The sequence below is a fragment of the Ornithorhynchus anatinus genome, chromosome 5 (genome assembly GCF_004115215.2).
Source record: "Ornithorhynchus anatinus isolate Pmale09 chromosome 5, mOrnAna1.pri.v4, whole genome shotgun sequence".
NCBI classification, from domain to species: Eukaryota; Metazoa; Chordata; class Mammalia; order Monotremata; family Ornithorhynchidae; genus Ornithorhynchus; species Ornithorhynchus anatinus.
The window spans coordinates 78558232-78573041 of NC_041732.1; the positions used below are offsets into that span (position 1 = coordinate 78558232).

General features: G+C 63.9%; 1 protein-coding gene across 8 annotated transcripts in view; it reads right to left on the bottom strand.

The window, feature by feature from the left end:
* Positions 1 to 784: 784 nt before the first annotated feature.
* LOC100087082 (RAP1 GTPase activating protein) overlaps positions 785 to 14810 on the bottom strand; it is an 84751-nt gene continuing 70725 nt past the window's right edge. For 4 of the 8 annotated variants that reach the window (XM_029065790.2, XM_039912114.1, XM_039912113.1 and 1 more), the window contains 12 exons: positions 14545 to 14700; positions 14002 to 14073; positions 13482 to 13568; positions 12540 to 12680; positions 11194 to 11325; positions 9692 to 9769; positions 7576 to 7685; positions 5715 to 5870; positions 4244 to 4346; positions 3562 to 3665; positions 2615 to 2660; positions 785 to 2301 (listed from right to left, as the gene is read on the bottom strand). In XM_029065790.2, the coding sequence (XP_028921623.1) occupies positions 2203 to 2301; positions 2615 to 2660; positions 3562 to 3665; positions 4244 to 4346; positions 5715 to 5870; positions 7576 to 7685; positions 9692 to 9769; positions 11194 to 11325; positions 12540 to 12680; positions 13482 to 13568; positions 14002 to 14073; positions 14545 to 14700 (1284 nt within the window). In that variant the 3' untranslated portion in view covers positions 785 to 2202. Of the gene's footprint in view, positions 2302 to 2614; positions 2661 to 3561; positions 3666 to 4243; positions 4347 to 5222; positions 5344 to 5714; positions 5871 to 7575; positions 7686 to 9691; positions 9770 to 11193; positions 11326 to 12539; positions 12681 to 13481; positions 13569 to 14001; positions 14074 to 14544; positions 14701 to 14810 lie in introns of all 8 variants that reach the window. The other 4 variants (XM_029065793.2, XM_029065791.2, XM_029065796.2 and 1 more) reach the window with 4 other exon arrangements.

The following is a 14810-nucleotide window of genomic DNA, read 5'->3' on the forward strand; positions in this document are numbered from 1 at the left end:
AGTTCTTAATAATGTTGGTATTCGTTAAGCGCTTACTGTGTGCAGAGCACCGTTCTAAGCGCTGGGGTAGACACCAGGTCGTCAGGTTGTCCCCCGTGGGGCTCACAGTCTTCATCCCCATTTTACAGATGAGGGAACTGAGGCGCCGAGAAGTGAAGTGACTTGCCCAAGGTCACACAGCTGACAAGTGGAGGAGACGGGATTAGAACCCATGACCTCTGACTCCTAAACCCGTGCTCTTTCCCCTAAGCCATACAATTCTTAGCCTCTTCCCCCCTCCCAGGGCCCGATTCACTCTTGTGCTCCTGCAGTTTCCTCCTTGGTCCTTTCCCTTGACCTCTCCACTCCGATCCCAAGATGGCCCGGAGCTTTTCTTCCCTGACCCCAGCAGCGCTCGGCCTCCCGCTGCCCCAACCCCTCTCCACCGGCTGCCACGCGCGGGGACAAGATCCACGCCTGTGGCCCGTCCACCCCCTGGAGAAGCTCCCTCTTGCCGCGTTCAAACTCGTGTCATCTCGCCTCGGTGGGGTCCTCCTGGTCCTGGTGGCATGGGGCCCGGGGCACCGGCTGGTCCCCTTAGGACCTCAGCCCCCCGCAAGCACCCCGGGCAGTCCTCGGTCGGGGAAGGCTCCGGACCCGGTCATCCCTCTCGTCTCACCTCCAGCCCATCCCAGACAGCGGGTGGGCGGGCAGACGTACCGTGGGCAGCTCAAGTGTCCCCCCTGGGGGCACTGGGAGATGGCGGGGGGGGGGGGGGGGTTGCTGGCGGGGCGCCAGAGTCCTGTTACAATAGCGATAAATAGAACTTTATTTTATACAGATGTCACCGACACACACACACACAACTGCAGCTTAAAAAATGAGTCTCCCGACTGGAGAGTCTGCGCCGGGACGCGGGGGCCTAAAAAACACAGACGAACACACACGACACGGGCCACACGCCCCTCACCGCTCCTCCCAGGGCCGGGCCAGAAGCCTGCCCGTCCCTCCAGGGCAGGACGGGCCGGCGGGTCTCCTCAGAGGGCACCCCGGGACCCGCCCCTCCTCGGGCCGGGCTCCTTCGGGCCGGCTGGCTCGCCCTCCTCTCGGGCCCGCACCGAGCCCACCAGCACCGGAGCATCCTCTTCCGCAGGCGGGGGCGGAGAAGGGGGCAGCTGACGCGGGGGGCGGTGGCAACTGAGCAGGGTGGGAAGGGTGAAGCTGGTGCCAGGAGCTGGAGAGCACCCCCCAGGGCTGTGGCATGGTGGGGACGAGGGGGCGGGGAAGTTGGCACGGGAGCTGCCCCATCAGCCGGGAGCAGAGGGGTGGCAGCCGGGTGGCTGGGACAGGCAGTACCGGGCCTGAGCCCCCACCCCCTGCCCAGGCGATCCGTGGGCAGGCCACAAGATAGGGTGGAGAAAGCATCTCCCACTCGCCCGGCTGGGAGCCTGCCACATCACAGCTTCCTGTGGCTGCAACGAGGTGCCCACCTTGACACCCGGCTGGGAGATGGGAGGACCTGGACCCGGGGAGGTGAGCCTCTGTTGTCAGGGCAGGGCCCCAAGCGGCCCGGCACCCCAGCTGCTCCTTCGCCAGAGGAGGGGCCGCAGTGGATCTCTGGGGCGATCACGGGTGAAGGTTGCCCAGGCAGGGCCTCGGGGGGAAATTGCGGGTGGAGATGCCCAGGCTCTGGGGGAAAGTGTGGTGGAGGTGCCCAGGCGGGGCCTCTGGACCAGGAGGTCCCGCTGCCTGCCCTGCGGTGGTCTTAGGGCCGCGGTGCCCCGAGCCCAGCCTGCCGACCCCCGACTCACTTGCCCACACTGCCAAGATACAGATTGGCTGGGGCCCTGGGGAGGGCAGGGTGGGGCCGAGCTTCAAGCTTATTACCACTCTCGATGCTAAGCGGAGGGCAGAATGGCTGAGTAGCCACCTGCAGGCTGGGGGCAATGGCAAAGCGGCACTCCCCCCTTCCTCTCCCCTCCCCCCCCCACATACATACACACACACACACGTACACACACTCACTCACACACGAGTTCTCAGGGGCCAGGGAACCCCAGGACCTGAGCAGGGGGCACTCAACTCTGAAGGGGCCTGGGCCCTGCCCGGCCCCCGCCCCCTCCCCGTCTCCAGGGGCCGGCTCTGCCCTGACCAGTCCTCCGCCCGGCGGGGCCCTGGGAACGGCGGGGGGGGGGGGGGGGGGGGGGAGAGGTGGGGTGGACTTCAGCAGGCTGGCTTTGGCGATGGGACAGAGTCTCTGTCTGCCGTGACGGGGAGCAGGCCGCACCGTGACTCCCTTGGCTTGAGCTTCTGCGGCCTGGTCTGTGGGAGGAGGGAGAACCAGTGGGAAAAGCCTGGGGAAAGGCGGGCAGGGGGCTGGGGATGGGCCAGGGAGGGCGACGGGGGCAGCAGAGGCAGAAAGCGTCGGGTTGCTGACCCCCAAGGCCTGGGGCACGGCCCTGACTCTGGGGACTGACGCCATCCCCCGGCCCGAGGCTGTGCGGGGCAGAGGCCCCAGAGCGGGAGCTGGGGCTGAACGGGTTTCCAGAGGGCAAGAAGTGGTTGGGCATTAGGGTCTGGAGTGGGGCAGGAGGGAATCCTGCGAGAGGAAGGAGGGGAGGAGGGAGGTACTGACCTGGAAACACACATCCACGGATGCCTGGTGGGTAGGGCTAGGAGCTCTGATGGACACCCACACACAACACAGGAACAGAAAGAGCAAATCAGAGTGGTCCACACCCAAGACTCCACCCTGCTCCTCTGTCCCCCTGTCCCATCCCAGGGAGACCACATTCCTCCACCTTCTCGATGGTCATGGAGAAGTATCTCAGGGGAGAACTGGGGGGGTCACTAGGCAAAGCAGGGCAGAGCAGACCATCCCGCTGGGGGGAGGGACAGCCCAGCCCTGGGGGCTGGTCCCAGGTGACCCTCCTCAGGCCTGTGGTTTTTCTGCAAGCCCTGAGGACCCGCTGGTCTAAGGGGAGGCTCCCCAAGGCCTATTCTGCTACGATTCAGCGTGAGCGTGGGCGGTTGCCTATCCACCCCCGTACCTCACCGTTGGCTTTAAAGCACTTCATCGCCTCGCCCCCACCTACCTTACCTCGCTTCTCTCCTCCTCCAACCCAGCCCGCACACTTCGCTCCTCTAGTGCCGCTAACCTTCTCACTGTGCCTCCGTCTCTCCCGTCTCGCCTCCGACTCCTGGCCCACATCCTGCCTCTGGCCTGGAACGCCCTCCCCCTTTGAATCCGATGGACAATTACTCTCCCCTCTTCAAAGCCTTGTCGAAGGCACATCTCCTCCAGAAGTCCCTCTTTTCCTCATCTCCCACTCCCTTCTGCATCATCCTGACTTGCTCCCTTTGCTCTTCCCCCCTCCCAGCCCCAAAACACTGATGTGTGTATCTGTAATTTTATCTGTATCGATGTCTGTCACCCCCACTCTAGACTGTGAGCTTGTTGTGGGCGGGGAATGTCATTTTTTATTAGTACAGTGCTCTGCACACAGTAAGTGTCTAATAAATACGATTGAATGAATGGGGTTCTCCAGGTCGACCTGCCCCATCCCTCCTCCTGGACCTCACCGGATTAGGTGTGTGCTGCTCCGACCCTTCCAACTGGATTTTGATCTCCGGATACGCTGGGTCCCCGGATTGACCGGCCTCTGTCTGGGGTGACCGTGAGGGGCCTGGATTGAGGAGGAGAGCTGGCATCAGAGGTGCCAACCAGCCCTACCTGTGCCCTACATATGCCCTAGGCTGGGGGACTGAAGGGAGTGGGCAGCCCGAGAAGAGACCTACAAACTCCTGGCTCCCAGAGGTCATCTGTCCCCCTACAAAGCCCTAGGCCCTTCCCCCAGTGGGGTGAACCCCTGCCCTGGCAGCCCTGGTTCTCTGACCCAGTCAGCCCAAGCTCCCGGGGATTCAACCAGCTCTTGAGGGAGGCAAATCTGCACAGCTGCAGCAGTGCAGGGTTTCCGGGGGGAGGGAAAGGGGTTCCTGGATCGGCCCCTCCTCACCAGGGGAGGAAGGAGAAGCCCAGTCCCACGGAGGGGTCAGGGCTGGGGTTGTGTGGAGGGAGGGGAGGAGGCTCTGGACTCCACCATGTTTCCCAGGGGATGGGCCCTGCCCTCTGCCCTCTGCCCGCCCTCGAGAGGGGAGGTGGGCATGGTGTCCGGGGGGGCTCTGGGCCCTGCCCTCCCTCAGTGGGGGGGGAGTGGGCTTGGTCTCAGGGGGTGGGCTCTGGGCCCCGTGCCCACAGGCTGACCCGGAGAGCTGGCGGCGCTGGCGGTGCTCCCGCTGTCCTCCAGCCAGGTGCTGTACACCAAGGAGTCTCGCTTGTGGGCCGTCTCGGAGGAGGACACGCTCTCCTGGGGGACACAGCGGACAGCCATGAGGAAGGGTCTCCAGCCTGCCCGGCCCCTGCTGTCCAGCCCGCGCCCAACCGACCCCGCCCTCCCCCTTTACCCTAACCCTTCCCCAAACCGCGGCCCCCGACCCACCCCGCCCCCCGAACCCTAACCCATCCCCAAGCCGCCGTCCCCCGCCCCACCCCTTTAACCTTAACTTTTCCCCGGCCCTGCTCCCCCTTAATTCCAACCCTTCCCTAAACCGCAACCCCCTCCTCGACACCTCACAGCTTCGTCCCTCCCTCACCCCGACCCACCTTTAGCCCTAATCCTTCTCCAAACCACAGCTCCCCTCCCCACAGACCGCACCTCCCGGCCCACCCCCCGGCCTTAACCCTAATCCTTCCTTAAAACACAGCCCCGCCCCAACCCCACCCCCAATAATAATCACAACGATCACAGTATTTGTTAAGCGCCTACTATGTGCCGAGCACTGTTCTAAGAGTAATCAGGTTGTCCCACGTGGGGCTAGCAGTCTCAATCCCCCATTCTAACAGATGGAGTAACAGGCGCAGAGAAATTAAGTGCCTTGCCCAAGGTCACCCAGCAGACAAGTGGCGGAGCCGGGATTAGAACCCACGACCTCGGACTTCCAAGCCCGGGCTCCTTCCGCTAAGCCACGCTGCTTCTCTAATCTTAACCCTTTCCTAAACCATAGGCACCCCCTTCAACTACTGTACCTCACAGCCCTGCCCCCATCCAATCCCCCTGCCTTAACACTAACTCTTCCCTAAATCACAGGCCCCAGCAATGACATCTCTCTCTCACAGACACACACACAACACACACACACACACACACACGTGTTCTGCCCTCCCATCCGCCCCCGGCGGTTACCAGGCCCGTGTCATCCTCAGTGGCCGCCTCGGTCTCCTCCAGCACACTGGCAAAGCTGCTGGCGCTGGAGGAAGAGCGGGAGAACTCCTTGAGCACCTCTGCCTTCTGCACCAGCTCCGCCCTGCAACACACACACACACCCACACACACGCGCGCACACATGCACACACACATGCCAGCGGCCGGGTCCGCCACCCTCTGCCCCCTCGGCCCGGGGCCACACAGTCAGGCCATCCTTGCCTCCCCCCGGCACGTGGAGCCATCGGCCCAGCCAGAGGAGCCCAGGTGCCAGATGCCTTGAGAAAGGCGACTGAAGCTCCCCTCCTCACTCCCGGCGTCCATTTTGGAGAAATGGGTGTCGGCAGGAACCCAGAAGGGACCGCCGGAGCCCCTGGACCGGGCACCCGGATCCCGGCGCCTGTCATCCCCCAACGTCCTGCTTCATGACAACTCCCACCCCCAAGCAGAGCTGGGCCCGGTGGCCGCCCCAACCTGTTCTTGGTAGTGGGCATCTCCGGGGAGCTCTGATTGGAAGAGTCCTCCGACTTGGGCTCCTGGGACGCGTGCCCGCTGTCTGGGGTTTTCTGGCCAGCTGGAGGGCTCTCCCTGCGGGGCCCCCGGGGGCAGCGAGGGGACTCCATGCCCGGCCTGTTGGGGAGAAGAGAAATGGGCAGGAAGCCCCTGGGGGGAACGGGTTCCCACGCTCTCGAGCCAAGCTCCAGGGGCAAAGCTGGCCGGATGCCACAGGGGCACCGATCTGAGGGGCCGAGCTGCTCTGGGGTCTGAGTTACCCTTGGGTCCCTCCCTGCCCTTCTCCCTTCTGCTTCAAGCCCCCTCCCTCCCGGGGAGCCTGCCGGGGCCGAGTGGCTCAGAGCAGTGACTTCCGACCCTCGTGGCTGGACCCCAACGGCCCCCTCCTCCTTCTCCTCCTCCCCTCGCTGCCCCAGCAGCTAGCGGAGAAGGGTGAGGAGGGGAGGTGGCGAACTGTGAATTTTTCCACTCCCTTTTGGGTAGGAGAAACAAAGGGGACATTGAATGGAATATTCCCTCAGTAAAGCTGCCTGCAGCCAGAGTTCTGGCCAGCTAAGCTGTGCCCCTTTGAGGGGTCACAACCCTATCGCAACATCGGGTCTTCAAAAACCGGGGGTGTCTGCTGGCCAGAGTCCAGAGCTCGCTAGCGGATAGAGTACGGGGCCCGGGAATCGGGACCTGGGTTCTCGGTGGGGCTCGGTAGAAAGGACGCAGGCTTGGGAGTCAGAGGACGTGGGTTCTGATCCCTGCTCTGCCACCTGTCTGGCTGCGTGACCTTGGGCAAACCACTTCACTTCTCTGTGCCTCAGTTACCTCATCTGTAAAACGTGTACGAAGACTGTGAGCCCCACGTGGGACAACCTGATTACCTTGCATCTACCCCAGCGCTTAGAACAGTGCTTGGCACCTAGAAAGTGCTCAACAAATACCATTATTAGCATTGTTATTAATCCCAGCTTCACCATTTGTTTCACTTGTCTGCTGTGTGACCTTGGGCAAGTCACTTAACTTCTCTGTGCCTCATCTGTAAAACGGGGATTAAGACTGTGAGCCCCACGTGGGAGCCTCACATGGGACAACCTGATTACCCTGTATCTCCCCCAGCGCTTAGAACAGTGCTCGGCACAAAGTAAGCGCTTAACAAATACCAACATTATTACATGGACTGTGTCCAACCTGATTAGCTTGCATTTACCCCAGCGCTTAGTACAGTGCCTGGCACATAGTCAGCGCTTAACAAATTCTTTACAAAAATAGAGAGGAGAGATGGAGAGAGAAAATGCAAGGAACATGGACTGAGGAAGGAAGGATGATGATAGTATTTGTTAAGAGATCACTATGTCCCAGGCACCGTACTAAGCATTAGGGTGGAAACAGGCAAATCGGGTTGGACCCGCTCCCTGTCCCACATGGGGCTCCCGGTCTCAATCCCCATTTTACGGATGAGGGAGTTGAGGCACAGAGAAGTTAAATGACTTGCCCAAGGTCACTCAGCGGACAAGTGGCAGAGCCGGGTTTAGAACTCATGACCTGCTGACTCCTAGGCCTGTGCTCTATCTACCGTGCCAGAGGACCCAGAGGCAGGGAGGAGGGAGAGAGAGAAAAGGAGGGAAGGTGGGACGGACAGGCTGGGGGGCAGGGAGGCCCCTCTGGGAGAAACGAGGTGAAAGCAGCAGCAAGTAGCAAAGGAGGCTGTTGTGCCCTTCTGCTCCTGCTCCGGGACTGGTAGAGTGACAGGCGGAGGAGCCCAGAGCTGGGCGGGCAGAGCTAGGGCAGGGGATGGGACTCCATCCAGGATACCCTGTGTCGGCCCCAGCCTCACCTCTTCTCCTGCACCTCCTGAATGTTTTCGATGCCGATGGCACTGCTGCGGCGGGAGCTGAAGGGACCCGACTTCTTCCGGGTCGGGCTCTTCCCGGGCACAATCAGCGACTAGAGAGAGAGTTGGGCCAGTGAGGGGCAGGGCCTGGGTGGCAGCCGGTCCTCCAAGTCCCAGAATCCCAACCTCCCTCTCGCTCCCCCCAGGGGAGCCGGGGCCCAGACTCCCCCCCACCCCCACCCCGGACGAATCTGAAGGGTAAGGGGCGGTGGCAGCCGGGGCGGGAGGGGACCTGGGCCAAACGGTCAGGAATTGTCACTGTGGTTTCACGTGCCCTCTCTGGGGCCCATCTCCGGGCAGCTGGGGCTCAGGCAGGACACCCACAGCACACGTCCCCCGGCCCTGGGACAGTGGGTGTTGGGGAGCACCGGGCCACACTGGGAGACCAGCATCACCGACGGTCCTTGCCGGGGCCGGGTAGGGGCTTGGGCGGGTTCTGTCACGTGGTTCCAGGGCTGACTCTAACTGAGGCTGGCAGGGCCCCCTGCCCCGGGGCATCCCTAGCTGCTCAACGGAAGAGAGAACGAGAGAGAGGAAAGGCAGAAGAGGAAAAAGAGAGTGAGGGAGAAGAGAAAGAGGGAGAAAGCGCAAGGCAAGGGAGAAGAGAGAAGAGAGAAATGGGGCCGGGGTGCCAGGGGCCGGGGCGACTCGGGAGGAGCTGGTCAGAGTGTTCGAGGGGCCCCCGGCCCCCCGCGCTGGGGCAGACCGGGAAGATCGGGGTCCCGGCTCTGGTGAGCTCCGTGAGGGAGTGGGAGGACTCGGCAGGCCGGGGCTCTCCCCGGCGGGGCCCTGCAGCTTCCATCCCCACCCCGGCACGGCCCCGCGGCTGCAGCTCTGAGCAGCCGGGATGGAGACGGGACGGGCAACGCCCCCACCCCTTGACTCTTCTCCAGCCTGGTTCATCTGTAATCCCCGTTTTACAGATGAGGCACCCCTTGACTCTTCTCCAGCTCGGGGGGCCTCCTCCCGGCCAGGCTCCGGGCTCCGGGCTCCAGGGCCGAGGGCCAGGCTCAGAGACACACTCAGCGGACAGAGGCCCGGGCCCTGGCAGCTGAAAGAAAAACGCTTGCCTCCCCAGCCTGCTCCCCGGCTCCCCCGGCCCTTCCAGCCGGCGGCGGGGCACAGGACAGAAAGACGGGATGGGACGGACAGGCGGGGCCGGGCCCACGCTGTGCCCCTGTCGGCACGAGCACACAGACCCCGAAAACGAGGGAGAGGTCAATGAGGTGGTCCCAGCCCTCCCCACCCCCCCAAGTCCTAAGACCTTTGATCGGGGTGCCCCGGAAGGTGCCATGCTGGGAGGGGGACACAGGCAGAATGGGGATGGGAGGGGAGGAGGAGAGGAGGAGGAGAAGAGTTTAGCAGGGTCCTGGGCTCCTGGGTCAGCTCATGCAGCTCATGTGCAGGAGGGAGGGGAGTTGGAGGTAGCAGGGAGAGGACTGAGGGCGGCAGCAGCTGTGACACCGAGGGGAGCCTGAACCGGCCACCTTGGGAAACGGACGGGCGTCTTCCGGGCCAGACGCCTCTCTGGACCTGCGCGCTGGGTGGGGACGGGAGGGGATGCTGGGGCTCTGAGGTTCGGGGCCAGGCGGCCTGAGGAGTGGGGGCCAGTGGGTGCCGGACAAGGCCAGCTCAGCTCCACCACCGCCAGGTGGGGAGGACTAGGAAGGGGCACCGGCGTTTCCACCTCCAGGCGACATAGGCCAGGGCCCGCGCGGGGAGGCAGCAAAAGGGAAAGACATGAGGGCAGGTAGGCCGCTGCCCCGGAGCCTCTGACCCTTTGATGGCCCAGCTCAGGGCTGGGGGGGTCGAAGCTTCCCTCCAGGGTCCCGAAGGGCCGGTGAACTCGGCCATCTGCAGAGCCGAGGTGGCACAGCGTGGGGTAGGGGGTCAGAGAGCCCCAAGGGCCCCCCGGGGACCGCAGAGAAGGGAGGGGCGGGGGCTTGAGGGGAAGGGAGATGCCCGGGTACGGGCCCCGAGCAGGCAGGCAGGCACAGAGACAGACAGACAGCAGCATGCAACAGCAGCAGTCCCAGCTGCCCGGGATACAGTCGACCACCTCTTCGATGGTTCCTATGCCTATGGCGCTGCCCCGACGTCCATGTTTACTCGAGATTTTCCCCGGGATAAGCAATGACTGGCAAGCGGGCAGAGGAAAGACAGGAAGATAGATGACAGAGAAAGGGGGAGGAGAGAAAAACAGACGGGAGAGGGGAGAGAGAAGTGGGGGAGAAGAGAGAGGAAGACAGAGGAGGAGAGACAGACGCACGGGAGAGGGGAGAGACGTGGGGGAGGAGAGAGGAAGACAGAGGAGGAGAGACAGACGCACGGGAGAGGGGCGAGACGTGGGGGAGGAGAGAAGAAGACGGAAAGAGAAGAGGAGAGAGAGAGAGAGAGATGCAAAGAACATGGTTTGGCCAAGGCCCCGTGGGGTCCCTTAGGCCTGGTCTCCAGTCCCCGGGCTCCCCACCCCAGCAGAAGTGGGGCCAGTGGGGAGAGGCCGGGATGGACGTAGTGTTCGGGGAGGGGTGGGGAGGTGGCCGGAGGCAGAAAGCAGCGGGAGGGTGGGAGGGCAAGGGCCGGGGTAGGGGCAGGCTACCCTTTTAAAGGTCCTGCCTCTGCCCTCTGAACCCAAGGCCTCTCTCCTCCGGCGAGGGCCTGGGCCCCCTTGACTGATTCATGCCCTGCGCTGCCAGCTGCGGGAGGGACGAGTGTTTCTGAGCTTTTGCTAGGAGCAAGAGGGCACCGGGATGAACACTGTTCCCTTAAGCCCTGCCAAGGGGCCAAGCTCCGGGAGGTGGGCGGGGCAGGACAGGGCCGGGAGGCCAGCAGAGCCCGGTGGCCAGCAGAGCCTGGCTCGGGGTTGGTTTGGACGGCCAATGTCGTGTGAATGGCGCTCCACAAGAGGGCACCAAAGCCCTCTGGGAGTAATAATAAGAATAATAAGAATAATGTTGGTATTAAGCGCTTACTATGTGCCGAGCACTGTTCTAAGCGCTGAGATAGACACGGGGGAATCAGGTTGTCCCACGTGGGGCTCACAGTCTTAATCCCCTTTTTACAGATGAGGTCACTGAGGCATAGAGAAGTTAAGTGACTTGTCCACAGTCACACAGCTAACTGGCACCCAAGTCCAGAGGCGTGGGCCTAGTGGGCGGCAGAGAGGCTCCACGGGTGAACCCCATGAAGGGACAGGAGCCAATAAAGTTTCCCCGCTGGCCCGCCCACATGGAGGAGAGGGAAAGGTTTGGCTGAGCCCCCAAATCTCTGGTGGGAACCTCCCTGCCCCCGCGGGGCCCAAGAAGACTTCCCCAGGCCCACCCGCGGGTGGTAGGTCAAGCTAACTAACCTGGGTGGGGGACTGCTGCAAGGGAGGGGCCTGAGGTGGGGGTCTCCGCTGGGGGAGCGGGAAGAGAAGCCCCGTGGAAAAGGACACAGGGAAGGAGGGCGGGAGGTTGGCTGTCCCTAAGAAGGAATCTACTCTGGAGAGATGCTGGACGTGGGGCATGGGGCAGGGTGGGCAGAGTCGGCAGGGGGGCAGGGGAGGAGGCGGACACTCACTATGCCTGCAGCTTTAGCCAGGTCAGGGTTGCTGGGGCCAAAGCTCCCGCTGTGGCTGGCAGACACGGTGTTCTGCTTCTTGTTGCTCAGGCCCATGGCGTCCATGGACTGGCTGCGGCTCCGAATTACCCGCTGCAGGGGAGAAGGGGCATGGGGGGGTGGCGGGGGGCGTGCGGGGGGCGTGGGGATGGGGGAAGCAAGCCTCCTTCAAGGACTCTAGGCCTCTCTCCCGAATCAGGGGCCGGGGGCCCGGAGGAGGGGGGCCGCCTAGTCCGAGAGAACCGGGGTCCAGGGTTGGATCCAGAGGTCCTGGGTGGAATACCGGCTCTGCCAGTGGGACCAGAGGAATCTCAGACCTTCCCCCGGCCTGCTCACTCCACCCCGACACCCCTGAACCCTGGCATCCTCTGAGGGCTCAGAGAGGGGAGCACTGTGCGAGGGGAAGCACAGGGAGAGCATCGCCTTATGGCTGTAGAGAGGAGGGCGACTCCCTGCCCTGCCCCCATCTGGGACTTTGTCTGCAACAGGGCCAGGGCAGGAACCGGAGCTGGACTGATCCCACTGTTTAAATAAAAAGTTCAAATATTGAACTTGGGCGCTGGCTGCACCATCACTGTCCCCGGGGACGGGAATACCCCAGAGCCCCACAGGTGGGTGGGTCAATGGAGAGCGGGCTGGGACGGCCTCTGCGGGGCCCAGCGCGAGACTTCTCAATGTCCCCGTTGCCCTGCAAGGGGCCTGAGGCCCTTCATGAGAACCCCAGGGTCATACTCTCACCGGACGCCCTGCCCGCACCCCCAGCCCCCTCGCAGCCATCTAGGGCTTCCTCAGCCTGCCGGGCCCCAGTAGTTCCCGGCCCCTGGCAGAACCCTCAGCCAGCGGTGTCAGAGTGGCCTCCTTGCGACCCGGCCTCCACTCCTCCCCAGCCTCCCGCTGGCCTCCTGACCCGCTCAGGCTCAGAGGGGTTCTGGGGACCCCTACTTGGGAAGCAAGGTGGGGTCAGCAGGCACCCCCTCCCCCAGCCCCCGCAAGGAGACTCACCCAGCTGCACTGACCAGGAGATGGCCCCAAGAACCGGGCCTCAGCACTTGAGCACAACGGTCCCCTCCCGGGACAGCTCCCGGCTGAGGTGCGCCCAGAGCCCGGATGCCCTTGGGGCCACACTCTGAGCCAACCTGAGAGCCCCGGGTTCAGAGACCCCAAGGAGGGGTAACGAAAGAGGACCGGGGGGGCCGAGAGAGAGGCCTCTTCCCCAACGGCTGCTGGCCACTGACCCTCCCAGGGCTGGACCGTCCCCTCCCTTCCACCCGGGGGTCCCCGAAGACTCCCCACCGAGGATGCCTTACCTTGAAGGACTCGAAGAAACCGCCCCCTCCCCCTCCGCCATTCTCCAGCTTGTCCTCGTCCCCTCCTACGCCCATCATGGACTGACTGTGGATGTGCAGCTCCTCATAAAGGGTCTCCAGGAGGGCAGCCCGGGTGCGTTCCTGCAGGCCCGGGACGGGGGGGTGGGGAGATGGGAGTCGGTTACGGGCTGGGGAGCGGAATGGGGGGGTGGGGGCAAAGGGAGCCTGAGGAGGGGTCAGAGCAGGCTGGAGGAGGTCAGCGGAGGGCAGGGACCAACTGGGACTACTGGCTCAATCATCCTCTGCGAGCACTGAGTGACGAATACTCTGCCCACAGTACGCGCTCTGCACACGGAACACGGTCTGCACACGGAATGCGCCCCATAAGTACTACGGATTGGCCGATGGCTTGTTTGACTGGGTTCTGGTGGCACGGGGCACCAAGGGGAGAGGCAGCTGGAGAGCTGAAAGGAAGGTGGAGAACGGGGCGGAAATGGCCTTTGTTCCTCTTTTCACTTAGTCTGGTCTGGGGGGAGGGGCCGCAAAGGGACCCCCAAAGCCAGGTCTAGGGCTGGATGCCAGGATCCCAAGGACCCTCCCCGGCACCAAGGGAGACAGCGGACTCCTGGATCAGGCTGGGGGCCCCAGGGCTGTGGGCAGGGCCCCGAGACCTGCTCTGAAGTCTCAACACGTCGTGGGGTAAAAGGATGGGGCCCTGGGGATGGGAGGAGGCCAATCTGGAGAGGAAGGGTTGTGGCGGGGAGCAGAGAAATACGGTGCCAACCGTCGCTGAATCCAGAGCCAGTGGGGAGGGTCGATAGGTAGAGAAGTCAGAGCGTCCTTTCTCAAACCCTCTTACCGCTGCTCCGCCCAGGACCCGTCCCGTCCCTCCCCTCGGCACCAGGGTCCCTCCAGCCCTCGAGCCCTGGCCGGGTCCCTCACCTCCAGCTTGGCAAACTTCTCCGCTTTGTAGCAAGCGTACTCGGCATTGATGAGCTTGGTCAGCAGGAACTCTTGGAACTCAGGGCCCTGGAGAGGTCAGCCAGTGCACGGGAGGTGAGGTGTGGCTCGGGGTGGACGAGGCAGGGCATGGCCTGTGTCGGAGCCCACGGCACCCTGGGTGGCTGGTCCCAGCCTGGGGGGAGACCTGGGCAAGCTGCCCCCATGGCGACATGGCCAAACCCACTGCCGGTCCTGCCCAGCGAAGACAGAGTCCTGGGCAGGACCCCCTGGGTTGCATCTCGGGGGCTGCCAGCTCCAGCCTTTTGGCTCTAGATCAGGCAGCCCTTGAATCAGCACTAAGCCCCGCTAGCCCAAGGCTGGGGCTTCCAGGGAGGAGAAGCCCAGGGCCAGAGGACACGGTCTGGCCTGGAGAAGAGGCTGGGCAGGACTGGGACGCGGGTGGAGAGGACCGAGGGAGGGACGGAGCTGGTGGGCAGGGGTCGGTGGGCAGGGTTCTTACCTTCCTGAACACAGCTGGGTCTGGGAGCGGGGGCCCGAAGAATGGGACATCGTCCCGTGCCGTGACAGATACCTGGACACAGAGTGTGGCCCTGCTCACTCCCTCAAGGGCCCAGCTCCCCTTCCAGGACCCCAGCCCAAACCCCCAGGACCCAGTTCTCCTTTCAGGGCCATAGCCCAAACCCTCCGGGGCCGGATCCCCCTCCAGGACACCCGGTTCAATCCCCCATTGCCCACCTGGTCCCGCAAGGGCTCCCCCCTCCAGGACTTTAGTCCAACCCCAAGGCCCCAGCCTGCTCCCCTAGGGTCACCCCCTCCCCAAGGGCCCCGCTCCCCCTACCCAGGGGCCGACCGCCCCCCGGACCCCAACCTGCCCCGCTGGCCTGATCCTCGGGGTCCGGGGCTGCCCCTCCCAACCGTAGGGAGAGAGACTCAGCGGCAGTTGGAGGGCTCTCTGGGTCGGGATAGAGGCCCCGGTGCCCTAAAGCAGCAGCCCCTTGACGGTGCCCAGGGGCAACTGGAGCCACCCGGGGTGGGCGCTCACCTTGTAGAGGGGCCCGTCGGGGCCGCCGCCCTCCGCCTGCACCACCACGTAGGCGTGCAGGAAGTTGGAGGCGATCATGTCGGGCACAAAGGGCGTGTTCTGATCCTGGAACACCACCGCCACGATGTCGTTCCCGATGTGCCGCTTCCGCTGCAACTGAGCACAGCGCCCGCCCGCCCCCTCACTCACGAGGCAGGCGCCGGGGGAGACAGAGAGGCAGCCACGGGATGGACGGACCGACGGGGAGAGGGAGAGGCGGGAGGCGG